The 27946-nt window shown below is 40.0% G+C and overlaps 3 protein-coding genes and 1 non-coding gene across 6 annotated transcripts in view; 2 read left to right on the forward strand and 2 right to left on the reverse strand.

Annotated features, from left to right (window-relative positions):
* Positions 1-281: 281 nt before the first annotated feature.
* Positions 282-17613, reverse strand: cad (carbamoyl-phosphate synthetase 2, aspartate transcarbamylase, and dihydroorotase). Its single transcript, XM_057352140.1, has 43 exons — positions 16994-17613; positions 15063-15202; positions 14780-14909; positions 14526-14668; positions 14278-14419; positions 13967-14138; positions 13084-13269; positions 12867-12976; positions 12642-12784; positions 12396-12527; positions 12080-12313; positions 11583-11804; positions 11014-11202; positions 10801-10925; positions 10591-10724; positions 10398-10510; positions 10058-10308; positions 9646-9892; positions 9462-9560; positions 9105-9329; positions 8674-8856; positions 7796-8014; positions 7547-7714; positions 7281-7463; positions 7084-7188; positions 6732-6974; positions 6531-6612; positions 6280-6446; positions 6017-6181; positions 5708-5839; positions 5390-5591; positions 4992-5182; positions 4752-4892; positions 4485-4574; positions 4234-4390; positions 2936-3099; positions 2749-2823; positions 2408-2620; positions 1878-2003; positions 1491-1646; positions 1279-1380; positions 1094-1188; positions 282-1009 (listed from the first exon to the last, which is right to left on the reverse strand). Exons 1-43 carry the CDS (start codon positions 17085-17087, stop codon positions 910-912), a joined length of 6690 nt encoding a protein of 2229 aa, XP_057208123.1. The 5' UTR covers positions 17088-17613; the 3' UTR covers positions 282-909.
* A 353-nt stretch (positions 17614-17966) lies between these two features.
* Positions 17967-20290, reverse strand: si:dkey-221h15.4 (uncharacterized protein LOC563950 homolog). The gene is given in 7 exon segments (XM_057352144.1): positions 17967-18534; positions 18537-18618; positions 18762-18887; positions 18978-19122; positions 19223-19322; positions 19436-19570; positions 19750-20290. Coding segments are annotated over 7 exon segments (1149 nt in total). The 5' UTR covers positions 20266-20290; the 3' UTR covers positions 17967-18489.
* Positions 20291-20347: 57 nt separating this feature from the next.
* Positions 20348-27946, forward strand: part of ift172 (intraflagellar transport 172) — a 31012-nt gene continuing 23413 nt past the window's right edge. For 2 of the 3 annotated variants that reach the window (XM_057352141.1, XM_057352143.1), the window contains exons 1-15: positions 20880-21083; positions 21331-21474; positions 21600-21712; positions 21845-21884; positions 21995-22060; positions 22153-22232; positions 22320-22407; positions 22485-22699; positions 23038-23161; positions 23262-23357; positions 24350-24511; positions 24960-25013; positions 25154-25257; positions 25821-25906; positions 27821-27933. In XM_057352141.1, coding sequence (XP_057208124.1) covers positions 21045-21083; positions 21331-21474; positions 21600-21712; positions 21845-21884; positions 21995-22060; positions 22153-22232; positions 22320-22407; positions 22485-22699; positions 23038-23161; positions 23262-23357; positions 24350-24511; positions 24960-25013; positions 25154-25257; positions 25821-25906; positions 27821-27933 — 1524 coding nt within the window. In that variant the 5' untranslated portion in view covers positions 20880-21044. Of the gene's footprint in view, positions 20491-20879; positions 21084-21330; positions 21475-21599; positions 21713-21844; positions 21885-21994; positions 22061-22152; positions 22233-22319; positions 22408-22484; positions 22700-23037; positions 23162-23261; positions 23358-24349; positions 24512-24959; positions 25014-25153; positions 25258-25820; positions 25907-27820; positions 27934-27946 lie in introns of those variants that run through there. The other variant, XM_057352142.1, reaches the window with a different exon arrangement.
* On the forward strand, positions 20710-20781 carry trnaa-ugc (transfer RNA alanine (anticodon UGC)). The gene has a single exon. It is a non-coding gene; the product is annotated as a tRNA-Ala (tRNA).

Consider the following 27946-nt stretch of genomic DNA (forward strand, 5'->3'; position numbering starts at 1 on the left):
ACAGGTATCCGATGTCATAGCTGCCTCATATCTGTCTGTATGAAACCCCTGCGATTGCGCACATGTATGTGAACTCATATTTGTATAAAACACATGACCTGACCTATGCAGATTCTCAAATAGGCCACGCCTGCTTTATGACGCAATATCTTAATTAGTAATTAAACGGATTGTTCATTTTGCCAACCAGCTGTCTGTGGATACTATCATTTCATTTCTGACTAGTACGTTTAGTGCTGTAGTCATGGTGCAATGTAAGAACAAAGCAGTGAAAATGCGGGTCCGATATGCTAGTTTTTTTATTGCGTAGAATGTTACAAAAAGCAGTTGCAATACAACACTTAATAATGTTTTCAAGTTTTAATCAGTAATATCGAAAGATTATTCTTCAAATATGTGCACTAAGATTGTAAAGTCATAAAAGCCTTGCCCCACCCCCATGAACCTCTGGAATATCAAAAGGAACATTGTGTAACAAAGATACCTGCATTTCTGTAATGCATAGTTGCATTCATAGAGTGATTCATGTGGTAGAAAAAAATAAGCCTGTAGGATTTTGCTGAATTTGAAGGGAAACTGACTGCGAGCCGACAACGCTATAGAAAATCTGCTATTCTAGAGAACTTAACTGCACAAAAGCATTACATGAACTCAGATATTTTGACATGATGATGATACGAGCAGAGACAAAGGAAACCACACTATATTGTCGTTTATTCAAGTAATTTTGTAAGACCGTTAAATCAAATAATTGAATAGGAATTTTTTAAAGACAATTCTTAATGCCCCAGGACTTGAAATCTTTTCTATAGCAGGTTTGCAGAAAGTACACAGTAATGCAATTAGTCTGTTGCCAGGCACAATATTTTCCTTTACTGCCAAATTGTCTTGACCGCGACGATTGCCTTCTCACCGACCTAGCACAGTGGCCAGCAGTGCCATCCGAATATACATCCCATTCTCCGCCTGCCGGAAGTAAGCAGCTCTGGGATCCGTGTCAACCTCCACGCTGCAAACCAAATATGATTATGAGCTACTACAAGCACTTGTGTTTAGCACTTAAGGTTCCAGTATAATTGACTTCTTAACAAACCTGATCTCATTGACTCTCGGGAGTGGATGCATGACCACCATCTTCCTTCTGGCTCCCGTCATGATGTGCGGTGTTAGGACAAACTGGCCAAAACACTACGAGGAAAAAATTTTTTTTTTGTAAATTTCATTAAATTTAAGAAACAAAATGTCATACCATTTTCATCATAACACAGGATATCTGACCACTTTGTACTCTTCTAACGAAGCGAAACGCTCTTTCTGTATTCTAGTCATGTACAGAACATCGGTTTCCGGAATGGCCTCTTCAATGCTGTTAAACTCCTCCTGTGGATATGGATGGAGGTGCTTAGATAAGCAATTCAGGAAAATCAACATTGATGAAGAAGCATCATATCAAGTGCGATCTCCAAATCACAAATATGACTGCGATGCACCTGTTTAATGCCTTTGGAGGCCACAAAGTCAATGATCTCGGCGGGCATGCTGAGGTTCTTAGGAGCCACGTAGCGCAAAGTGATCCTGTACTGGGTGAGAAGTCTGGCCAGAGAATGCACAGTGCGCCCATGTTTCAGGTCGCCTACCATGGTAATCTGAGATTAAAACAAAAAGATCCAATTATCACAACCATTCACTTAGTTTAGTATGTAACTGTTCTAATATCAAATCATTGTCTGAGTCTTCTAACCAGCCCAATATAGCAATAGTAAAAAACAATATTTAAGCAATTGCACATGATGACATAATTGGGAACATTAATTAGACACTTTGTTTTCGAATGGACTTTATCAATACAGCCAATGGCAATATTTTGGCTGACTCACAGTCATGCCGTTGACTGTTCCAAGCTCTTCTCGGATGGTAAAGATATCCAGAAGAGCCTGAGTAGGATGTTCTCCGACCCCATCACCAGCGTTGATCACTGGCCTCCGACAATGTCTTGCTGCACTCTACAAATCAAAAGCATATTTCCTATTTAGATTAATGCACAAATAATTCTGTAGCGAAGACTACCTTTCCTATTCCTGTTATGAGTTACAACCATTTAATATTTCTAAGTATAATACCAGGAAATAATGTTTGGATGACTCAATTTTATCCGGATTTATTAAAAGTAGACTGTAGTTTCTATATAGTTACTATTGTTACAACAACAGACCGTTCATTTCAGAAAGTCCAAGTTAATACATTTTTATGGAAGATGAATAGCGAGTCTTAAAATGATGAACACTGATGAATTGTGCACACATCAGGGCAAGACCTAGTGTCATGTCTTTTAAAGCAAAACATAACCAAACATGAATTTTGTAAAAAATATGCGTTAATGTCTATCCACTGGTGTACTGTCATTCACCTCTACAGCTCCAGGTATGGGGTGGCGCAGAACTATGACATCAGCATAGCAGCTCATGCTGTGAACCGAATCGTTCAGAGACTCGCCCTTCTGTGTAGAGGATGTGGATTCGCTGAAATGCAGCACTGTGCCACCCAGACGCTGCATGGCTGCTGCGAACGAGCTGCTGGTGCGAGTGCTCACCTCATAGAACACGGAGGCCATGACTTTACCCTGGGAGAAGATGAGGACAATGTTGGCCACTTTATGCAGTTCTCGAAAATACAACTTGCCTTAGAGTTAATACCTTTGTTATATACGCGTTGACACATTTGGCTACATTTTACTAACAGCAACAGTACCTTCAAAATGTCCAGTGGTCTTTCTTTCTGTACCATGAGACGCAGAGTGTGTGCCACATTAAACAGATGAGACATCTGAAAACCCAAGCAAAACAACATGGCACGTGTTGAAAAGAATCATATTTGCTGCAAATAATGTCATTACCCATCCAGTACGGCTGCGTTTGGGTTTAAAAACATGTTTTACCTGTTCCTTACTGAACTGCTGGACAGACAATACGTGCTGGCCCACCAGCGGGTGGAGCAGGGGGGAAGTCTGGGGTGGGGGCACGATCTGATGCATCCCAGCCTGAGGTGACAAGATCCTGGCCAGAGGAGGTTGCATGTATGCATCCACTGGTGGGGCCAATTCTGATCATGAAGAACAAAGAATAGTCACAAAAGATCATCACTGGTTATGAAATGATCCCATTATATACAAAGATGCTGAATAAGCTCATTGGATTCAACCTGAATCCAAAGGCCCAGCATGCAAGCAGAGCATGGAGCATAGAAATCAACCGGCATCCGAGTACCTAAACCTGTACGCTGTGTGTAATGGCTGATATATTCCCAGAGAATAAAGATCCATGATTTAGTCCAGAATCAAATACAGACTGAACAGAAGCTCAGGATGACAAAGCTCTGATACGCATCACTACAAACTTCAAACCTGTATCATATGGTGGAGATAATGAAATGTCCTCTTCATCTGCTCAGGCATTTGATGGAAAAGTTTGAAGAAAATGATTAGCAATGATACATTGAAGTTATATTTTATAAATTTATAATATTGGAGTAGGTTTTTTTTACAATTCTATATCATTTTGGAATTAGCAATATTTTAAAATCTTGAGTTTGAGAGCTGACTGCCTCTATGAGTTGGTAAAGATGGTAAAAAAATGTATTTCAAATAGATTGATTTTTACAGACGAAAATCGGAATCAGTAATGGAATTAATATTTATAAGATGAAACAAGCAACAAAGTATTTAAATATTTTTTGGATTTTAAATGGCTTGCATGCAAATTTTGTAGGAATCTTTTTTTTTGATAAGAGTAATTGATAAATTCTTTATAGAATAATAAAAAAATAAGTCTTAAAAATCGTTCTTTTGTTTTGTAAATTAAAGAATTAAAATTTTCAGACACTGTGTCAGTTTATTTTTCAGTTCAATCAGGAGATTTGTTTTCTGATTTTATCAAACTACAGTACAGTACATAGACATTACCCATCATCGCCTTTAGGGGTTTTATGGTGGATCTTTTGTAACCTGCAGGTGAGATATACATCCAAGACCTTTAAATGGTCGAGCTAACCCATTTACAACGCTTTGTAGAACAAAAGCTCAAACACACAACAAGTGCTCGTGTTCAACTGAAACACTGCACGAACATCAAACACTTCAACAAAACAACTGAAAAGCAATGTTTCATAGATTACAGATACAGACAATATAGTGGTTCACAAATTCAAGTTCAGGCAAACACACGAGAGCCGCAGTACCTGGTGGCAGACCGGGGTCAGATGCGCGGTGGATCCGGGGTGGTAGGATGAAGCGTCCATCTCCAATTGATCGGCGTGGGCTTGGGGCACGGCTACGAACCGTATCAGCAGCGGGTCCGGTACGGAGCCGTTCAGGAGTCAGGGCTTCACTTACACGCTGTCAACCAGGACATTCGAAACCGTTAGATAACCCACTGTATAAACGCACGTTTAAAGGGTTGTTTATTATGGGATATGTGTTGAAGAAACACCTTAGGAGCATCCTTTATCGGCTCGGTTGCCACTGCAGGGGGTGCAGACCATGACTTCACATCCTGACCATAACCTGGAGGTGCCAACACCTTAGGAGAAACAAAAAAGGATTAAAAACATAAAAACTGATGTTGGAGCTGTGGCTTAGAGGTAGTTTAATTATACACTGTATCCTATCCTGGAACTTATTCCCTTATCCATCTCCTCAATAATAGATCATTTTTAAACATAAGAGAAAATGAACAAAATTATGAGCATTAACACACCTGTCCATCAATATAGGCCACCTCTCCTCGAAGCACCACCCTCATGACTTTTCCTTTTACTTTCATGCCTTCAAATGGAGTCCACTTTGACTTTGTGAACTGCATATGTTTTGGAATAGTCCACTCTTTCTCCAAATCCACCTAGAAAGTAAACAAATCGCTTTAAAATTCAAACAAAACAAAATAATTTAGGCTTAACTGCAAAGGCATTTCTTTGTAGACATCGTAATATGGAGATACCTCTACGTAGGTGTCCTCCTGGGGAGGAAGAGAGAATATTCTTCTGGGGTTTTCGTAGAGCCTCTTGATGATGTCCTCAATGGTAAGGCGTCCATCGCTCACCGCCGTGAGCAGCAAAGGCATCATGGTCTCCAGACCCGGGTAACCTGGTGGTGGTTTCTCGGAGTTCTTTTCTTCTACTGAATGAGGGGCTGTAAGTCAATAAAAGAAAATTGTTCCAGATCTTCATAAATGAACATACAAGATTAAACTTGGGAAGTTTGGAAGTTGTAATATATATGTTGCCAATTTGAAGTGCGTTTGGTGCATAACCGTGTTGAGATGGTATAAATAATAGCATGTACTATTTTAAAAGCACAAGGGTGCAAAGGAAAGAAATCTGAACCCATTATTATTACCATGATCTGTAGCAAAGCAGTCAATGATATCTAGATTTTCCCACAATGCCTCCATGTCCTCTCGTGTACCCAGCATGGGTCGTACTTGCGCCCTGCCGTCCCCAATGGTGGGCACATTATCGTCACACAGGAAGAGATGATGAGGAGCTACTTCACACGTCACCAGGATCCCCTTTTGTTTAGCAGCTCGGATGATCAGAATCTAAGAAACAAAGGAAGATAATAAGGAGTAGAAACAAGGAATAGTAACTTGCTCTACATAGGAACCTGACTAAACAAAAGTGGTATTGAACCACCATGGATGCTTTGGATTCTTACCTCTTCTTTCTTGGCAACATGGCAGATGTGAACGGATCTCTGATAAAGTTGCGCTACCATCAAGATAGCCGCCACTGTCTGTTTCTCGGCATGCGCTACAATGGGCAAGTGCTTTGGCCACTTCTCAAAGTGCTGCATTCAAAGAGAAAGATTTCTTTGTAACGACAACAATTCACTTGTGATGTTGAAATGACAACATTTATAGTCACAGTGTGGAAGTTACACACTACAAACAGGTTTCTTTCTCCCCCATCGTTCATAAATATGCACAATATACTTTCTGACCATAGAGAAAAATACACGCCTTACCTCCATCCATACAGAAACATTGTCCATTTTCAAAGTGGAGAACGTGTCATTCAGGTACATCTTCAGACCAGCTGTAGAATTTGCGATGGATGGAAGAAGTGTGGCGTTGTCTGATGAAGCCCCCACAAAAAGTGCGTAATCGCAGCGACACCCGGCCTTGGCAAGCTGCACCAGTCCATTAAAATAAAGTTAAAATTGGTCTATAAAAACACACAACTTAGACCACTGTGCTCCATTTTATAACTCAATAGATCTGACGTTACCTTCTGCGCCACAGCGAGGGAGCTAGGGTCAATGATGGCAGGGCTGGTGTTGGGCATGGCGCATACCATAGTGATTCCTCCAGCCAAGGCAGCAGCTGTGCCCGAGGAGAAATCCTCTTTATGGGTGGCGCCAGGTTCACGCAGATGCACGTGGACATCAATCAAACCTTTAGACGGCAAACCACATGTATTCTTGATTTAGTCTTCAATTTTATCCAAGAGGACAAATTTCAATAAGGTCTTGTTCTCACCAGGCAAACGGATGAGCTTGTGTGAGGTCATGCTGTCCACGTTCGTCTTTACACGAGGAGCCTGACCAATCTGCCTCAGTGCCTGGAAACACATTTCAATCTTACAGTCAGTCACATCGTTTGCTTTTCACGCATTAATGGGTTTCATAAATTTAGGTAGGATATGCCAAAGGGCTTGTATGTTGGGGCATTAATGCTGACCTGAACAAAAAGTTTGGTACACTTGATGTCAGTGATAAGAGGCACAGAGTAGTCGATGGCCATTCGACGTGTGCGGTACCCTTTGGTCATAAAGGAAGACAAGCGTCTTCCACCAGAGTTCCTCAAAGACAGATTGATGACCAAGTCAAAATGGTTCTCTTCCAGATAGTCCACGATGTTCCTCTCTTTGTCTTTGTTGGGAAAGTCACTCTCCTCCTCAAACTGCCAATCCACAGCCATCACCTGCTCAGATGAACAGCATTCATTTAGCATGGTGCCATGCTATGCTGCCTACGTCGGCAACTCGCTAAGTTTTGAAACAAATTGAATTAATAAAGCATGTTTAGTGTACCTTGACTCCATGTTCAGTGTAAAAGTCGGCAGTGCCGAGACTGGCATACAAGTTATAACCAAGAGTCTCCAGAGTCTTGACTGTGGGCAGCAGCTCACTCTTACCCTAAAAACAAACAAAACTCATTTCAATACACTCATTAACAGAACACAACTTTCCATTTGAATTAAAAAAGTGCTGTAGGATCTGATGTTTACCTTGTAACTACCAATGGAGAGAAGAATATTCTCTTTAGGGAGTTTGAAGCCAGTGCTGAGCATGGCTTTTAGATACGCCTCGTATCGGTTCTCCCCAAAGCAGGCCACCTCTCCAGTGCTGGTCATCTCCACACCTAGAACCACATCTGCTCCAGCCAGCCGGGAGAAGGAAAACTGAGGAACCTGAGAGCACCGATAAAGCATATTGAAACGGTTACAACAGTTAAGGTTTTATTATCAACACATATATCAAAGAGCTTACAGACCTTGACTCCCACAATTCCAATTCCTCTCATCAGCCCAACATGTTCAACTTCCTCTCCCATTATGACTCTTGTTGCCAAAGCGACAAGATCGACACCGAGCGTTTTGGACACAAAGGGGAAGGAACGTGAAACACGAACGTTGCATTCGATCACCTTCAGCTGGTCGTCCTGATGGCAAAGAAACAGAATTCAGTTTTAGCTGGAAATACTCATGTTTCAATTAAACATACTTTTAACAGGTAAACTCACCTTGGCAATGAGCTGCAGGTTGAACGGGCCAGTAACCTGAAGCTCCTGGCCAATAGCGTAAACGATCATCTTAATGCGTTCCATGGTTTTCTGGTTAATATCCTGAGGTGGTGTCACCAGCGTGGCATCTCCAGAATGCACCCCTGCGTTCTCCACGTGCTCAGATACGGCGATGGCGATGACCGTTCCTTCACAAGCCACAGCATCCACATCTATTTCCTGATAGCCAAACATCACATATTCAAATGGCAACAAAAGTGGCTAGGGACAGCTTGGCGCTTTGCAGGAAAGTTTAAGCAAAAAAGTGATTGGAAGCATTCTTCAAGCATGTAGCAGGACTACACTAGTTACATGTGAAAGTTTAATACTCATGTTTAAGGATTTAAACATTTTTCCCTAATAAATGAATAGACGAACAAGAATTCCTGCTTTATTTTTCGTCTCTGACCTGATTAAATGTATAGAAACGACTGCTTTTAACAGTTGAAATTATACATTTAAATTTTTATTGATTTAACAGTAAATAAGCAACCAGAAAAGCATTTAAAAATGATTGGCCAAGAACTGTTTGGTTTCAAGCATTCTTCCAAATATGTTTCTCAATGTTCATCAGAACAAAGAAATTTAAACAGATCTGGAACAACTTGAGGGTGAGTAAATGAAGACAGTTTTTTGTTTTTGTTTAACGGTTCCTTTAAATCTTATATTCCAGGAGAAAACAACTCTAAACCTGTTCAAACCAGAAATATTTAATTTTGTGCCAAATTCAGTTACACTGTATTTTCGTTTTATTACCCAGCATTCAACTCCAGCCTCCTCCCATATATTTTTAAGCAGGTAACTCGAACCGCCTGAGGGGAAGGCTTGCGTTGACTAACCTTGGCCTCCTGAATAAATTTGGAGATGACGACAGGGTATTCCTTGGACAGAGCCACAGCGCTGCTCAAATACTTCTCCAAGTCGCTGTCAGAGAAGGCAACGTTCATAGCAGCTCCGCTGAGAACATACGATGGCCTGACCAAGCAAGGATATCCAACTGCCGCACAGAAACCAATGGCAGACTACAAGAGAGAATGTGGGGGGGGATTCATGCTCTAATGCTTTAAGGTGAATATTTATTCATTTATTAACAAAGGTTGATAAATCTTCAGGGTATTAAAACTTAAACTAAACATAAAATCAATAAAAACAACACTATCAATTAACATGAAATAATTAACCCTTGCAAACAATACAAAAATATTTTGTTTCAATATTTGATCAAATTTGACATTTTACTTGAATAAATGATATTGGTTGCATACAGTACCTCAGTATCAGACAGCTCTTTCCATCTAGGCTGACTGATTCCTATGGTGTCCAGCATCCTGGAGAACTTGAAACGGTTCTCCGCAGAATCAATGAACTCGGGAGAAGTGCCTAAAATCCTGCACTGCTGTCGGTGTAGAGACATGGCAATGTTGTTAGGCAGCTGTCCACCCATGGACAGAATCACACCTTCTGGGTTCTCCATCTCATAGATGTCCATCACAACCTGCAGTACCAATGTAGACATTTAGACATGCTCAATGAGGAACTCAAAGACCACAAAACACGTTTGTTGTAAACCGAAATAAAATTCAGTATAATTTTCATGTCTACCGATGGTTTCAATTTAACAGCTTACCTCAAAAGAGACCTCATCGAAGTAGAGCCTATCGCACATGTCGTAATCTGTGCTGACTGTTTCCGGGTTATAGTTCACCATGATTGTTTTGTATCCCATCTAAGAAAGAAATGGTTCACAAGGTTGATCACTTAAGCAATATAACTTTAATTTTCTCATTGTTCTCTAAAAGCACATGGCTTACCTTCCTCAGCTCCATAATACATCCAACAGCGCACCAATCAAACTCCACGCTGCTTCCGATGCGGTACACCCCAGAGCCAATGACCATAACATGGGGCTGCTCGAAGACCACGTCACTTTCAGAGCCATGATAGGTCAAGTACAGATAGTTGGTGTGGGCGGGCCACTCTGCAGCCACTGTGTCAATCTGTTTGACCACAGGAAGGATCTTCCAGTCACGTCTCAACTTCCTCACGGCCAGCTCAGTGCTACAGACAGAGCAGAAAACTGACTTTATAAACTGTCCCTTGTATAAATCAAAGGGTGACTGTTTGTCAGCCCCTGGTGGTAGATGCTGTAATCATTCTGAACCAATAATGCATCTTTCTAAAATCGACAAGTTCAAATATGGAGGCTACAATTTTTCTGGGTACCTTTGAACAGCTTGGGCAATCTGTTTGTCGGAGAAGCCCAGCTGCTTGGCTTTCCTCATGACCTTCTGCGGCATGGCGCTCTCATCCTGGTTATACGTCTGAAGAAGTTTCTCGTGGTCTGTGATGTTCTTCATCTTGTGCAGAAACCAACAGTCTATTTTGGTGAGCTCATAGAGACGCTCGATGGCATAGCCAGCGTGCAGCGCAGCCGCCAGAACAAAGATGCGCTTGTCTGTTGGCGTCTGTAGCTCCTGAGGAACAAGACAAAATTGCACTTTTTCCATTTTTGAAGTCGTCTGCATTTTTATATGGGAGAAAGCAAGATGATGCAAGTAAAAACCTCTTCAGACGCAGGTTTGATGGTGTGATCAAAGCCTACGCAGTTCTCATCCACCATTCTCAAAGCTTTCTGGAAGGCTTCTTCAAAGTTGCGACCGATCGCCATTACTTCTCCTGGGGTGGAAGGAGAATAAGTGAGATTAAATCGTGAGATTAATGAAAGAGGCGACTGGTGTATGACACAGAGATCTTACCAACGCTCTTCATGGAACTGCCGATTTTGGTGCTGACTCTGAGGAACTTGCTCAGATCCCAGCGAGGAACCTTCACCACGCAGTAATCCAGACTGGGCTCAAAGTTGGCGGTTGTGGAGTTAGTCACAGAATTCCTGGAAAAACAGGCCATTGTAAACTAAATCTGAGGAAGACCATTATATTCCACCTCATTTCATTCAAAGAACTCACTTGAGGACAGGAAGAGGGATTCCCAAACCGAGCTTAGCTGCCACGTAGGCCAGCGGGTAACCCGTGGCTTTACTAGCCAAAGCAGAGCTTCGTGACAGACGAGCATTCACTTCAATGATGTAATACTGTCAGCAAGACATGAAGCGTTGGATTATGGGTCGACCATCACTCCTGGAACATCATTGTTTATAATGAATTATTTGAATGATTTACCTGCTCAGATTCTGGATTTAAGGCATACTGAATGTTGCACTCTCCCACAATGCCCAAGTGGCGAACAACTTTGATGGCCGTGTTTCTCAGCATGTTATATTCATAATCGTTCAGCGTCTGACTCGGAGCCACCACTATAGACTCTCCAGTGTGGATTCCTAGAGGATCTATATTCTCCATGTTACAAACCTAAATACATAAAGTGGGAAATTCACATCAACAAATTACATAAAACAACACACAAATTACATATCGTCGCTGTCGGCAGAAACCTTGCATCTCTATATTTTGTGATCTCTATATCTATATTATGTCTACTATTGGTCATCTTTCATGTTTGTCTGTGGGTTCTGCATATATTCAACCAATGAAAAGCATTGAAAAAAGTTTGTCAACTTAGACAATGAACCAATTTGGAGATCCAAAACCAACAGCGACAATATGGTATGGGTTCAAGTCACAGAAAAAAAATAGTTTTGGTGAAATGTAAATGTACTGCATATCACTTGGGATAAAAGCCACCAAATGCTGCAATGTAAATGAAATGTTTTTAAAAACATGTTTCGTACCGTCACACAGTTATCATAGGCATCCCGCACCACCTCATACTCGATCTCTTTCCAGCCTTTCAGCGATTTATCCACAAGGACTTGTGATGTGTGAGCAAAGGCCTGGGTGACCAACGTTATCATCTCCTCTTTATTATTGGCAAAGCCTGAACCCAGCCCACCCAACGCAAACGCAGAACGGACCAGCACAGGATAGCCAATTGTTTCACCAGCAGCAACTGCCTAGAAACAGCAAATCACAAAGTTAGACCGACCAAATATTAGACAGTGGTTCTCAATACTTTTCTTGGAGAACGTGTCCCTAAACATGTCTTCATACTACTCAAAGTTATAAGGTGAATTAAATACATTTGGTTAGGAAGACCATTGGAGGAACAGAACTGGGAAGCACTGCTTTATTAATCTAATAGATATATTGGGTACATAGGCCTATAGTCTGAATTTCTGTATAGTTTTAGATGACTTGAGATCTATGCACCATATGGAGATAAACTAACCTGCTCTACAGACATGGCCGCTTCACTTGGGGCAACATGTTCGTTGATTTCCTCCATCTTTTCCACAAAGATCTTGCGGTCTTCGGTCATCTCTATAGAGGAAACCTGGGTTCCAAGCACACGCACTTTGTACTTCTCCAGCACTCCCTGTTTAGTGAGCTCCACGCCACAGTTTAGGGCCGTCTGCCCTCCAAATGTGAGCAACACTCCATCTGGACGCTCGTTCTTTATAACCTGTTAAAAACAAATAAAAAACTGCACTTTAGAAACCATCAGGCTAGTAAGCCACTAATGCCAGGAAACAAAGTTCTCGTACCTGTGTGACATACTCTGGTGTTATTGGAAGGAAGTAGACTTTGTCTGCCAGACCCTTCGAGGTCTGCACTGTGGCAATGTTTGGGTTAATGAGAACGGTTTGGATGTTCTCTTCCTTTAGAGCTTTAATAGCCTGAAAAAAAACATGAAAAAATTGCTTAAAGAATGAGTTTAAAACTGAAGACACCACAACCCACAGTTTTGGTCCAGATGATTTTCACTACGACGTTGGCGAATCCTCACTCACCTGTGATCCAGAATAGTCAAACTCTCCAGCCTGTCCGATAGAAAGTCCTCCTGAACCAAGAATTAAAACCTTACGAGGTCGAACAAACTCCTCTGGCTTTGGAGATCCAGGGAACGTCAGATGCTCGGTCAGTCTTTGCTTAACTGTAAAGTCAATTATTCTAGTCAACATATTCAGGAGATAAAACAAGTCACACCACTAACAAAGAGCCAACATCAATCTCACCTGATTTCCCGACTTTGCCCTCTTTAAGATCTTTGACTGTATCCAGAAAGACATCAAAGAGACCGACTAGATCAGTAGGCCCAGCCATATGTTCAGGATGGAACTGCACACTGAAAATCAGCCAAATATAAACGTGTTTTTTTTATTTTTAAAATTAATCTCAACCTCTAAGTCTTTAAAAATGTTTATCATAATCATAGTTTGTAAATAAGCCAACCTGAAGAGAGGTTTGTGGTTATGAACGATGCCCTCGCTGGTTTGGTCATTGGCATTGGTGAAAAGCACATCCCAGTCCTCTGGAAGAGTTTTGGGGTCCACAGCGAACCCATGATTTTGAGAGGTGATGTAACAGCGGTTTGTTCCTTTATGAATGCAAGGCTGGTTATGACCACGATTGCCATACCTGAAACAAATAAAGAAGAATTTAGTTCATTTTGTAAGATGCAATTCTTTAGACATAACAAACGTACGCATCTGGATCAAGACCTGCTGACTATACAAAACAGAAAGGATTGTGGACTGCTATCTCATCTGGCCTTGAGCACAAGCAAACAAAGCAAGTATCCCAGGACTCTTAGAAACACAGCAGCTTATGCCAGGGCCAGAGTAATGCAATGTCAACATGCTTGACTGCTGAGCTCAGCATAAACTAGATTTTACACCATGTTTGGGTTTGGGAGAGCCAAGGAAGCAGCACTTTGTTTCTCTACATTCTTCTTAATCCACTAACAATTACCTAAAATACCTTACACTGGAAAAAATCAATTCTTACTCAATATATTTGTTTTTTGTAGTGAAAGCAATCTTTGATAAGATATTATAATATATCTAAAAACAATTTGCATAAGATATTGACACCTGACAATGTATCTTGAATACAAGTGTATTGTTGACTTTAAGAACAAACTTAAAGCTGCAATCCGTAACTTTTGCAATTCAATCATAGATCACTTTTTTGTGTGCGAAACTGAAATAACTCATTTAAGTTTATTTTTAAGCATAATGACATTCTCTGTAAGACATTTTTGACAAACATCTGCATATACTTTCTCTTTAACATGTGGATAAATGCCTTTCAGTAAATCGAACAGATTACTTACTTCATTTTGTATGTCTTCGCACCAATGACCAAAGACAGCAGCTGGTGGCCCAGACAAATTCCAAAGACGGGTTTGGGCTTTTCCGTGGACACCACCTTCTTTATATTGTCTATGGTCTCCTTACAGTACTCAGGATTTCCAGGTCCATTACTGATAAAGAGCCCATCAAAATCTAGAGAAAGAGACAATGATATTTTTTTCTACATACTATACTGCATTTCCAGCCATTGTAAACATTCTACTAAGAATTGAATTAAATTACAAGATATGAATTTATAACATATCCTTGCGAGGAACTGTACGTGGCTCACCTTTGCTGTCCAGCTGATGATCCCAGGGGACCACAGTGACCCGGGCGCCCCTCTGGCACAGACAGCGGATCTGGTTGTACTTGATGCCGCAATCTATAGCAGTGATTCTCAACATACCCTCAGGATTAAAAACTCTTGGTTCCTGTTAAAGCAGAAATGAGTAGAACATAAAATGTCGTAAAATGAATGACATTTATTCATTTGAATTATTAAAAATTATATGAGAAAAAACAAAGCTAGACACCTACTTTCATGGAAACTTCTTTAACAAGGTTTCTAGTGTCCGGATTATCAAATGGAATATCAGATGCCGCAGTTCCTTCCACCACAAGTTTCCCCAGCATGGTTCCCTTTTCTCTGATTTTTTTGGTCAGGCGACGAGTGTCAACACCTTGATTCACAATAAGAATAAATGCAACCTTTAAATCTAAATAAATAGCACAGCTGCAAATCACATATGTTGTTTGATTAATACAAGGTAAAACATTTCTAAAACACGGACCTTCTAGGCCCGGCGTGCCCTGCTCTTTGAGCCACTGATCCAGAGACTTGGCAGAGCTCCAGTGACTGGGGTTCTCCGAAACCTCCCCAACAATGAGAGCAGCAGCGTGGATTCTGGACGATTCAAACCACTGAAAGACCACAGATAGCAACAGTATTTAAAAGAGCTTTCTTCATGAAGCAAATTATAGACCTCATCGCCAAAACCAAAACTGCACGAGTTGTATGACAGTGTGTTAGAAGCATTATGTAATGGATATAATATTAAAGAGAAAACCGATCACCTTGCTGAGTCCAAACTGCCCATCTTCATCTTCTGGAATGCCATAATTGCCAATCAGTGGGTATGTCAGAGTTAGTATTTGAGACTTGTATGACGGATCAGTGAGAGCCTCTGGATAACCCACCATTCCTGTCTGAAAAACTGAGAATGCACAATTTATTGAATTTTATAGCATGTTGGTTGGTATGACATATTAATGGATTATTAATGTTTAAATGAATAATGGGTCACAGGTCTGACATTTACAGGGATTCATTCATTCATAAATCCATCCAATATGAACAACTAAGAGGTGGAAAACATTTATATACGCTCCCAGTTTCCACTGACTGATGTGATTTTGCATCATTTTCTGTATCATGAAGATGCTTATATTACTATTTTATACATCTTTTGTTCTCCCAGTGGTTATATAATTTCAGTTTGTTATGTCATATCACGGTGTGTAAATGACATAATTTCATTCATATAAATGCAAAATATATTTGGATTTCACTTATTAATGGGTTATCAAGTTGGAAATGAGGAATATATTATCAGCACTTCTGGTTGATGTGTAATGTATTTCAGTGGTCACCACAACTATGATAGTATAATTAAAATACAAGGGAATTATGTAGATCGAAAAGGCTAATTAAAATTCATGTGTATGTATATTTTCTTTTTTAAAGTAGCCACCCTTGACCTAGACTAGCGTTGCAAGATCTGGGCATTCTCTCATCATCATCATCATCATCATGAAGTACCATCTTCTGCAGCCTCCCCATTAATAACAATAACATCCTCCAAATAATGCATTTTACAAATAAATCCTTATGAAGGCACAATTTACATTTATTAGGAATTTAGTCATATGATAAAATTCACAAAACAGTGTTTCCTTGTTTTGTTCGTTAAAAGTAAACAAAATAAGTGTGGATCGTTTTACTACGCTTGATTATTCAATTGTTATGGCCTTTTTACTAAAAAAATAAATGGGAAAACCTATATGGTAAAATGTATGACATCATCATTTACCATACTGAACCACAAAACATACTCTAAAGTGATACTTAACCCAAAAATGAAAATTCTGTCATCATTTACTCACATTTGAGTTGTTCCAAATCTGTATGAATTTCTCTGTTCTGATGAACGCAGAAAGATGGAAGAATGCTTATAACCAGACAGATTTCGGCCCCCATTGACTACCATAGTACAGGAGGGAAAAATGCAATGGTAATCAAAGTGCCCCAGAACTGTTTGCCATCCTTACATTCTTCAAAATGTCTTCTTTTATGTTAAACGGAACAAAAAATGATAAAGTAATTTTTCCTACTATGCGAGTCAATGGTGGGGGGCAAAATCTGTCTGGTTATAAGCATTCTTCCAAATATCTTTGTGTTCATCAGAACAAAGAAATGTATACAGATTTGGAACTCGAAGGTGAGTAAATGACAGAATTTTCATTTTTGGGTGAAGTATCCCTTTAATGTGTTTCATCACTAAATGGCAGTATGAACTGGTTAAACATCAAACAAAATCCAGTAAACTTAAACCTAGGTTACTCCCAATAACCAGAAGTAAACATGCATAAACAAGTTGACAAGCCTCTCTGCCAAGTGAGTGAGTGTTCTGAGAAATCGTGAATGCACGACTGGGACATTGTGCGCATGGCACACATCCCTGAAACGCGAAGTGGTGTTCGCTTTGATTCGGCGCGAACTTTTCCCCTCCCTCTCTCCCTCTCACACACACACACGTGTTACTTCCTACTCCTGCAGTTTTCCTTATGTCGCATTTCAACGTGTATCACATTTTGCGCAATCTGGATCTGGCGCAATACATTTCCCTCATATAAATCAGTACGTTAGTAGATCACCAAAGGAGCGAACTCATAGCTATATACTTTTCAACACCATCTTTTGAAACCAGTGAAGTGATTTAACTTACCAACTTCACCAGATACTGAGGCTGGGGCGCCAAACAGCCTGCCTCTAAACGCCGTCCCATCCTCCAACACTAAAGATGCCGTTTTAACGAACATGTTTGCGTGTTAGCGCTTCTAAAGTCAAAGTCACCACGGATCTCGATCTCTACAGCGTAAACTACAAGGAGCGAACTGGATGAGCCGTGGAGCTGCGCGGACTCGCTGGTGAACCCACGTGAGAACCACGCTATTCTCAGAGATGATGAAAAGGATCCGGTGATCGCTGATTAAAGTCAAATAAACGCGATATCAGTGTGGGTCAAAGACCACACTGTCCTGATGAAGAATGCGTTTATTGATCAATAGCGATGTTTTAGATGGATTTAGGCCGCACGAGGAGTGATCAATGGAGAGAAGTCCACGCTCTGCTCCAGCCACAGCAGCGTGGAGCCGAGCCGGTGAACCTCAGTTGCTTTTATACGAAGTGCGCGTCAGCACGTCAGAAAGGAGGAGACAAATGGGTATACAGACGCCATTACAGTTAGTAAATATTGTGACGCGTTTTTGTGGGCGGAGCTTCGGTGCCAAGAGTGGGCCCTAGGGGGCATAGCCCGGCCACTTCAATTACTGTGCACCCTCACTTTTTAAAATGATAATAAACGAAATAATTTTAAAAACATTTGTGAAATGAATTTGGTGAATATTAATTAAAGAAGCAACAAGAGCAAAGGTTAAAAAATAATGCAGGGCCCTAGTATAACCCTTACGACAATTTACCATGGTTTTACTACAGTTAAAATTGAAAAACCATGGTTTTACTAGTTAAAACCAAAAAAACATGGTTATATAGAGTTTTGTGTAATTTACATTTTCTTCCATGACAGGTATGATGCAATCTAAAGGGATAGTTCAACCAAAAATGAAAATTCTGTCATCATTTACTCAATGATTATGAAGAAGATGTAAGATTCACATTACACGTAAAAAAGGTTGTTTTATACAATATTTATTTAGTGGGGAAAATGTAACTAAATGAACCACAGAGAAAATTATTTATACAGTTAAATCAACACTTCAGTGGTAGAACAACTCTTAACTGGACGAATTCTACTACCGCTTCTACCTGAGCAGCCTCATAGCGGCTACAACCACACTCTGTAAGTTCTGTGTTTGGGTCGGTACACACACAGCCCCGCTCATCCCCTGAATGTAGAAGAGTGCCAAATGGTTTCCAAACGTTTCTGCATTCGCCGGTTTCATCAGTTTAGTCAACAAATTCAAGTGTATTGCGCTGCCCATGAGAAGCTTATACAGTGACATTATTTACAACACGGGTAACAGACAATTGCACTTATCAACCACATGGGGGAGCCGTGAGCAAAAGTTCAATAGTGTAGCTTTAATAAAGGTATCATGAAAGCAGGAGATGCATTAAATCAAAACAGGTTTTATTCATGGTGTATTCGGACACATTTTGCTTAGTTGTAATAGATAAGTGTGGGGTGGTGGATCATTGACACTATCGTTTTGTTGCCGTTGAGGCTTTTTGTAGCTGATAATAGGTACAGGGACCCCTCTGAAGTGATCCATCAAATCCATTCCACCAAAGAAGTTCACAAAGATGATGCCCAGTTTGGCAGGCATGAGACTGGAAGAATATAAACAGGGGCATTTTATGTAACTTTAATGGTCAGTTACTTTGAATGAGTCATATAAATGAATGTATAACTTATCATTTAAAACTAAACTAACTGCTTTTATATCTTGATAGTATTTAGAAGTCTATATTACCTTTTGAGTGCCATCATGAAATTTAGACTTGAAGGTAACAGCAGGTACATTTGCTCTCTTAATATGGCATCCACAATCTTTTTAGCTGTATCTCTCCAATCCAAGATTGGAAGAAAAGATGTTCTCCTATAAATGTAAAGGTAAAATATCTGTTTTATTGTACAACCACGATTTCTAATCAAGTTAGGGCCTACATAAAAAACTGTAATGGCTTACTTTGTTTGACATCCCGCAAACATTGTTGTGTTTATTAGATAAGGACACACTATTGTTGTTTTGACTCCTTCCTTTCTGAGGACAAGCAGCTCTAGCGCAATGGATTCCGCAAAACCCACTGCTGCAGATTTACTTGCACAATAATCTTTGAACAAAACACATTACATTAAATATGTTTAACAATTATCTTCAGATACCGTACATTGTGGATTAACAGTGTATGTTTTTCAAACCCTTCTACGTACCTGCAAGGCCATTCATAGCGAACAGCCCTCCATGGGACGCCACACAGACCAGATGCCCATGATTCCGTTGTATCATAACCGGCAGAAATGCCTTGTACGTCTGTGAATGCAAGTTTCAGAAAGCATTTGAGATAACAATAAGCACACTGTTCCCATAACATCTAGAAGAGGTGGAAGTAACAAGGAAACACTAAATAACAGAAAAAGTTTTACCCAGAAATGAGCAGCAACATTAACCCTTAGTGTTCTGTCCACCAGATTGTCGGGAGCTTCAGTGAAGGTGTATTTCCCTGTTACCACTCCTGCATTATTCACCAAGATTGTGACATCTCCAACTTCCTTTTTAACCTGTTTAAGTATTTTTACCACATTTAAATGTCTGTAACAATAAAATTTCCATTTTCAACCCCCCCTTTATTTTGAATAGATTAACAGTACAAATTATTATTAAAATATGTCGTTCAATATAAATCAATGATTGTATAAATAATCTTATTTAATGAAAAAAATCGTTTTGAACTTTTTACCAGTTCAGCAACTCTGTAGACCTCACTTCTTCTGCTACAGTCACAGGTGTAAGCATACACACGCACATCTAATGCTTGCAGTAATTCTTTTGCCGTCCGATCCAGCGCCTCTGAATTGATGTCCCACAGGACTAATGTAGCTCCATGTTGACCAAGTTCTTTGGCAATCAGTTTTCCAATCCCATTTGCTGCGCCCGTCACCAAAGCGATCTCCCCCTCCACATCTTTTCTGGGATGCGGAATAAAAAATCGAACAAAGGCTTCAAAAACGTAAAAAACAGTTCCAAGGATGAGCTCAAAAACCTCTTTTACAAACCAAATACTGTGCAGTATCTTCTCAAAACTCAGGATAATCTGTTTATGCATGTCAGTGATCCAATTGACACAATTTTTTAATCCTTCTTGATCAAGGCCAGGTTGTAGAGCTGTCCCATGTGCTCTCACATATGTGTATTTGTGGATATTCTCCTGGATTTCAGGTACAGCTTGTTCTGGTTTATGTATTGGACCTCCCATTTGCTCATGACTTGTCACGATGGTGTTTGACTGACCTGCCACCTGGAGTACATAACTGTAGTTAATTTTAGATGCTAACGTTACTTTTGGAGCATGTGATCCCAGTTTCGTTCCATGATGACAATGAGGTTTAACGTTAAGCTATTTCAGCGAATTATAACTATTGAATGTCGGCGTGTCAATGTCTGAGATCTCTTTGGTAATATTAACGGATGTTTTATAAAAGTAAGTGGACTGTAGGAACCATGTTTTTTTTGTAAAATTATCATTATCATTTAGCAAATTTATGGTTAACTTACTGTAGTTTCACTATAAATACCATAAGTAAACTACAATGATCGTTGTAAAGCCAGTTATTTTTGTAAGGTATTGTACTTTTTGTGGTTACGTGACAACAACGTCATGAATCTTTAAATACTCTTTACTCCGCCTTGATGTCCACATGGGGATGTAGCTCAGTGGTAGAGCGCATGCTTTGCATGTATGAGGCCCCGGGTTCAATCCCCGGCATCTCCACAGCTTTTTTTAAGGAAGTTAAATATTACAGCATAGTTTTTATTTCTCAAAAAGCCAACATTCTGGGATAAAAGCATTTAAGCGATAGCAGGAAGCGCACGCATTAAGCGTTTCGTTCAAAGCTACGTAACTACGTCATACGCTCCTTCCTTGACGACGGTAACCAGGGAGAAAGCTATGTTTACTAAAATGTCTGCAGCCTGGCAACTATCTCGCAAAACATGTCTATTTCAAGAAATTTGAGTCACTAATAAACCTGAAACATGCAGTTAAAGTACCTGAAGACTCTTTTAACTCCGCAGGTAACGTTGAAGTATTTCATCACGTGCTTTAGCGAAGCTAGCTGCATTAACGCTATTTAGCTTAGCATCCCTTGGATGCTTACAAATCTGAAATAATGATAACTAAAGCTTTTATATGTTGAAGTTGTGTTTAAAACTGTTTTAAAATAACTCCCACTGCTTTAACCGAGCGTTTTTTTATCTCAGTGAGTGAATACAGACTTTAGGCATTGATTTTAGTAAAATGTGTTTAATATCTTTTCTTTAGGATGGAGCTGCTAAAGTCACCTGTATGGCTTGGGCTCCCAACAATGCAAAGTTTGCAGTGTGCACTATTGAGAGAGTGGTTATACTGTATGATGAGCAGGGAGAGAAAAGAGACAGATTTACTACAAAACCTGCAGACCCCAAAGTAAGTAATACATGGTTGAATTCATTAAAAATGTTGAATTAGTATCACATCCATGGTGCGCATGTATTAATATATCAGGAAAATGTATTCATATATGTAAGTGTCATGTTTTTCGTTTGTTGCAGTATGGAAAGAAAACTTACGTGGTTAAGTCCATGGCATTTTCTCCTGATTCAACTAAAATAGCTGTTGCCCAAACAGATAACATCATATTTGTTTACAAAATAGGAGAGGAATGGTAAGTATAAGAATAATCATCATCATTATTCCATTTGAAATAAAATAATGATTTTGCCTACACAAGTGAAAGGTGGTGTGATATCACAACCATGATAAATGCAATAATCATATTTGGTGTTTTATATTCTAGGGGAGATAAAAAAGTTATTTGCAACAAATTTATACAAACGGTAAGTGGTTTGTTTTGTAACTAACACACTAGTTCTAGGTTCCACAAACATTAGTAGTCACAAGTGCTTCACTGTATTTCGTGTGTATTGACTTTTTTGTTGTTTTCTAGAGTGCAGTGACATGTTTGGTTTGGCCGTCTGAGCATCTGATAATATTTGGGCTAGCGGAGGGAAAAGTAAGTGGAACACATTTTTCAATGCTTATGCGGTGCGTTGTATTTTCTATTTTTCGAACATTTATTTGTGACTATTTTTATGGCACATGCAGGTTCGACAAGCCAATACAAAAACAAGCAAGTCATCAACAATCTATGGAACAGACTCTTACATTGTCTCGCTAACCACAAAGTATGCACATTTGAACTTCTGATCTTCATGTTCCCATATCAAATAAAATGTACTGTAATGGTAAGTCATTCTTGTCTATCATCTCAGTGTCTCTGGAAAGGGAATCCTTTCGGGACATGCCGATGGAACTGTTGTACGGTACTTTTTTGATGATGATGGATCTGGGGAATCTCAGGTACAGTTGACACCTCTGTATAATTTAATCTGTAGAAAGATGTTTCAAAAGATTGAATTTTGCTATGTTTTTTAAAGGGAAAACTGTTGACTCATGCATGCCCGCCTTACGCCCTGGCATGGGGTACCAACAGTATAATTGTGGCTGGATGTGATAAGAAGATCGTAGCCTACGGCAGAGAGGGTCAAATCCTGCAGACGTTTGACTACAGTCGAGATCGCTCAGAAAAAGAATTCACAGTAGCAGCAGCGAGCCCCAGTGGTCAATCCATAGTCGTAGGAAGCTATGACAGGTGAGATTTATATGAACAGGTAAAATTTGATCAACAAAATTGTACTTCCATATAACATTACTATTTTATGTTTATGCATCTAAATTACAGAGAATTCAAGCTACATTTACATTTATTATTTGGCAGAGGCTTTTATCCAAAGCGACTTACATTGCCTTGTACTATACATTTGTTTCTGACTATGTACAATCCTCTGGGATCGAACCCATGACCTTGGCGTTGCTAGTGCTATGCTCTAACCACTGAGCCATAGGAAAGCATTTTTAAAAAAAGCTATATTTTTTTGAGCACCTGCATAATGACACACTTTACTTTTAATGTGAAATTGTATTTTTCAGATTGCGGGTTTTCAACTGGAGTCCTCGAAAAGCCAACTGGGATGAATCTTCTCCCAAAGAGATTGCAAACCTGTACACTATCACAGCTCTAGCCTGGAAGAAAGATGGCTCTCGACTCTCTGTGGTCAGAATGATTCATTTAATAAAGACTTCAGAAATTCAATATCTATTCAATATTAGTGATGATGATGATGTTTATTCATACATTGATTTCTGAATAACAGGGTACACTCTGTGGAGGAGTCGAGCTGTTCGACTGCTGCCTCCGGAGGAGTATTTACAGAAACAAATTTGAGATGACATACGTTGGACTGAGTCAGGTGAGCATTACATTATGAGACTTGCAGTAAAAGCATGCACTATTTCTACTCATTCCACTGACTTTCGGACTTTCCAAAAAGTTATGTGGCTTTTGTCTTGAAAAACTACCATATTGGATGTTGTCAGACACCCGCCACTGCTGTTCCTTAAAGGGGTCATATGGCGCGAATACGTGTTTTTCTGTGTCTTTGGTGTGTTATAAGTCACCCATGCATGTGTTAGACACGTAAAATTGCAAAAATGTAAGCGTCGGAACAAAAGATGCATTCTATCTAAAAGCGAATGCTCCCCCAGACCTGCCTGAAACGCTTCGTGTAACCACACCCCCACAAATCTACGTTAGTTCGTGGTATGAGTTGACTGAGACCGCCGAAATGTATACGTACGTAAGGTGGGCGTACCTGTCAGTACAATTGCTGTCAGTACAAAACCTGATGTTCCGAATATGGTAAGAAGCATTACATTTCCGTCACACGCTTGCAGTATTCGACCAATCGCTACACACTGGTTAACTGGCCAATCATAGCACACCTCGCTTTTCAGAGAGATGAGCTTTGTAAAAAATACGCGTGTTTCAGAGAGGAGATACAAACATGCACGGTATGTGGATTTTTTAACCTTAAATCGTGTATACACATTGTGTTCCATCTAAAACAAACGATAATATTAGTTTTAGCCCGGTCATGTGACCCCTTTAAAGGTCCAGTGTATGAAATTGAATGGCATCTAGCAGTGAGGTTGCGAATTGCAACCAACGGCTCACTCCACCCCTCCCTTTCAAAGCACTACAGTGGCTGACACAGCACTAAGATGTCGTCACGTTTTGTCGAAAGAGATAACGTATTAACAAAACTAACAGTTTGTCCGTTTAGGGCTATTGTAGAATCAACACAGCCAATTCCATGCATGGGGACCTGCGGTGTGCAGTAGATAGAAATAGCTCATTCTAAGGTAATAAAACGCTTCACATTGGACCTTTCAACTTTTCCAGGTGATTGTGAAGAATTTGTCCACTGGCACACGAGTGGTGTTGAAGTCTCAGTATGGCTATGAGATCGATGAGGTCAAGGTCATGGGGAAGGATCGATATATCGTGGCTCATACCTCTGATACACTTCTGCTGGGAGACCTCATGTCCAACAAGCTAAGCGAGGTTAGACAATGTGTTTTATTACTATTGACATTTCATACCTATGTTTGGACCACCTTTTTCAAGACACATTTTCTAATGGATTCTTGATCTCTCAGTCCACCTGTCTGTATGTAATCCGTCAACTCCATAGGTTTTTAAACAGATGTACAGGTTTTTAATTTGCGGTGAAATGAATACCTCCATCGGCTCGACCGAGGTTTAAAAACGTCTAATTAAAAGTTCAAGGGCTGTCATGGTTCACTGTGTTAATCCATGTTTAATTGAGTTTCCAAAGTGCCCTTATGCTAGCTGGAGGAAAGTTGAGTGTGACAAACAGGATATTGGTGAAGGGCTCTGCCTGTGCTCTCTCTCTCTCTCTCTCTTTCTATCTCTGTCTGTGTAATGTAGTGGAAAACAAAGCTGATGACCATGTCATACTTCAATAAACAGCACTACTCTCTCATTACAGGTGGCGTGGCAGGGCTCCGGAGGAAATGAGAAATTTTTCTTTGAAAATGAAACGGTACAGTCTTGTTTCACTGCATGTTGTTATGATGTTTAACTTAGAGGCGTGGGTTTAATGAATCATACAACACCAGATGATAAAATGAACGCCTAGCTAATTAGCAGTAGCTTATTGTAAATTGTTCTGTTTATGAATAGGTGTGCATGGTTTTCAATGCTGGAGAGCTGGCGCTGGTGGAGTACGGGAGCAATGATATCCTGGGATCGGTTCGGACGGAGTTCATGAATCCTCACCTTATCAGGTCGGCAGTTTGGGGAAATACACAAGCACTGTTTAAAAGACAAAATATAGTTTTAATAAACCCTATGATAATACTTGATTCCAGAAGAACAAGTTGGTCAAAATGAGTTTTTTCGTTTGTTCTCTGAAGCTCTATTTCTTGCTAACTCTGACTTTATTTTTAACAGACAGGAAATAAATATTAACGATCAATATTATTTCCTTAATTTGATATTCCAGTTAAACCCTAATGAACACTAACTACATGTTTCATTTGTATATGCCAAAGTCATGTTTAATACAGACCATTAGATGGCGCTGTTTATCCTGTATTTACCCATTTGTCCTGGTGCTGTCACTCATCTCTAAAATGGGCTATTGCTCTGGATACAGCTGGCTCTTAGTGAGCAGATTTAGTCATCACAAATCAGCATTCATGTATAAAGGCTGTCAGGTGCTGTCAGACTGCAGTGCATGGTTCCTCATGATGGAGCACTGACAGGTCCCTCTGCACCCGCAGGAAGTGTTTATGCCTGGATGTGTGTGTGTGTGTGTGTGTGTGTGTGTGTGTGTGTGTGTTCGCAGTGTGCGGCTGAATGAGAGGAAACAGAGGGGAGTGGAGGACAACAAAAAGTTAGCCTACCTGATAGACATCAAAACTATTGCTATAGGTAAGTTTTTACCTACACCTGCTGACCCTTGAACCAGATTATTATTATTGTGAAAGAATTATTATAACCGAAGGATAAGACATGATAAAGTGGGTTCTAGGATAATAGACAATTTATTTGTTTGGCGTCTTTCACAACACAGATTTCAAAGCAAAAGATAGTGCCATATATTGAAGCCAAAGGAAATAAAACCCTGAGATGTTTATATACATGAAGTTTAAACCTTAATAGAATGGAAGATTTAGGAATAGTTCACCCCAAAATAAAAAGTTTGTTTCTGACTCTGCCTGTTGTCATCAATAGTTCATCATCTATGCAAGGCTGCATGACTTTTCTTTCTCTGTGAAAAAAATATGTTTGCTTTCATCCATACAATGAAAGTGGATGGGGGCTAAAATGCTTTACAACGACATTAAAACATCATTAATGTAATCCAAACAATTTATCTTCTAAAGCAATACGACACAGTAGATTTGTGTGAGGAACACAGCAAAAGTGAACAACTTATTCACTGAAGATCTCACCATTAACCGTATTGAAAAGAACATCTCGGACATTCTACTATAATGATGTCTTTTTCTTTCTTTCACTGAAAATAAAAGCCATACGGGTTCTAAGAGACATGTGGGCAGCAAATGACTTTAATGGAACGACGCCATCAAGGATATTGATCACTTAAAATGCCTGTTTCTGCTTTTAATGGGACACCTTCTCCATATGACCCATAATTAGATTCTGCCGAGAAGATATCATTTGAGGCGCGGCAGAGAGGTGAGTCGAGCCGACGTCGAGTCGATTCGGACGTTACCTTTCAATTAGACGGCAACCCCACTGTGTCACCATCACAGCTCTTTCCTTTCACCGGCCGCAGTGCGCCATCTGCCGCGCCTCTGACCACTTCCTGTGCTAATTAAGTCCCTCCGTCCTGCTCGCCTTGTTTTTTCTTCAGGTGGTGAAAATGAGAAACAACTTTCATCCAATTTGTCTTCCTCTGACAGACAGCAGAGTGCTTTTCCCCCTCACTGCTCCGTGCGTTTAAAACCTGTTCAGAAAGTGCAAATTGGAAAGTGTTTTTCCCGCGTTCATTTTTCCCCTTCATAAGTGATGCTTTCCATCAGAATGGATATTTGCGAACAATAAGCCAGAGACCTATGGAAGCGTCACAGAACGTGATTTGTGAAATACTCATTGATTTGTTTTTGTTAGCTTGTGGATGTTCGGGGTCTGTATGAAAGGAGATGCCTCAGTTTTTGCTGCATGTTTTTTTGCGTGCAAATGCTGATGTTCATGACAATAAATGGAGCTGTCTCCAGTTTTTTAACCATGCCAGGGAAAAGTTCACCCCAAAATAAAATAAAATGATTCCGTGGAACACAAAAGAAGATATTTTGAGAAATGTCTCAGTGGTTTTGTGTCCATACAATGGAAGTCAACGAGGGCCAGTGTTGTTTGGTTACCAATGTTCTTCAAAATGTCTTATTTTGTTTTCTGCAAAAGAAAGTAATTCGGACATGAGGGTGACTAAAGAATTTTCAGTTTTGAGGGAACTGTAAGGCCCAGTTTCAGAGACACGGTTTATCTTAAGCCAGGACTATGCTTTAGTTGAATTAAGATATGTTACCATTACTGGTGTGTATCTTGAGACAAAACAATGAAACAAATTTATTTTAAGATATTTCTGGGCAAGTTATATTGAGCTAAGACAGGTCACACATTCATTTTAGTCTGGGAATAGCCTTAAGCCTTGTCTGTGAAACTGGGCCTAAGTGTTTTTCTCTTCTGCTTATAACATTTGACTCTTATTGTTTAAAAGTTGTAACCAGAATCCTTAATTGATCCTGGTTTGGCAGAGAACAATCCACAGCTGGTATTTTAATGCACACATCTTCTGTCATCTCTTCCAATATTTTTCAGTGGACCTTGTTGGTGGGTGTAATATGGGCACCATAAGCCATGACTACAAAATCGACTGGCTGGAGCTGAACGAAACCGGTCGTAAATTGCTCTTTAGGGACAAGAAACTCAGGGTAAGTGACAAAC

This window comes from Triplophysa rosa, linkage group LG15, assembly GCF_024868665.1.
Source record: "Triplophysa rosa linkage group LG15, Trosa_1v2, whole genome shotgun sequence".
In the NCBI taxonomy this organism is placed as follows: Eukaryota; Metazoa; Chordata; class Actinopteri; order Cypriniformes; family Nemacheilidae; genus Triplophysa; species Triplophysa rosa.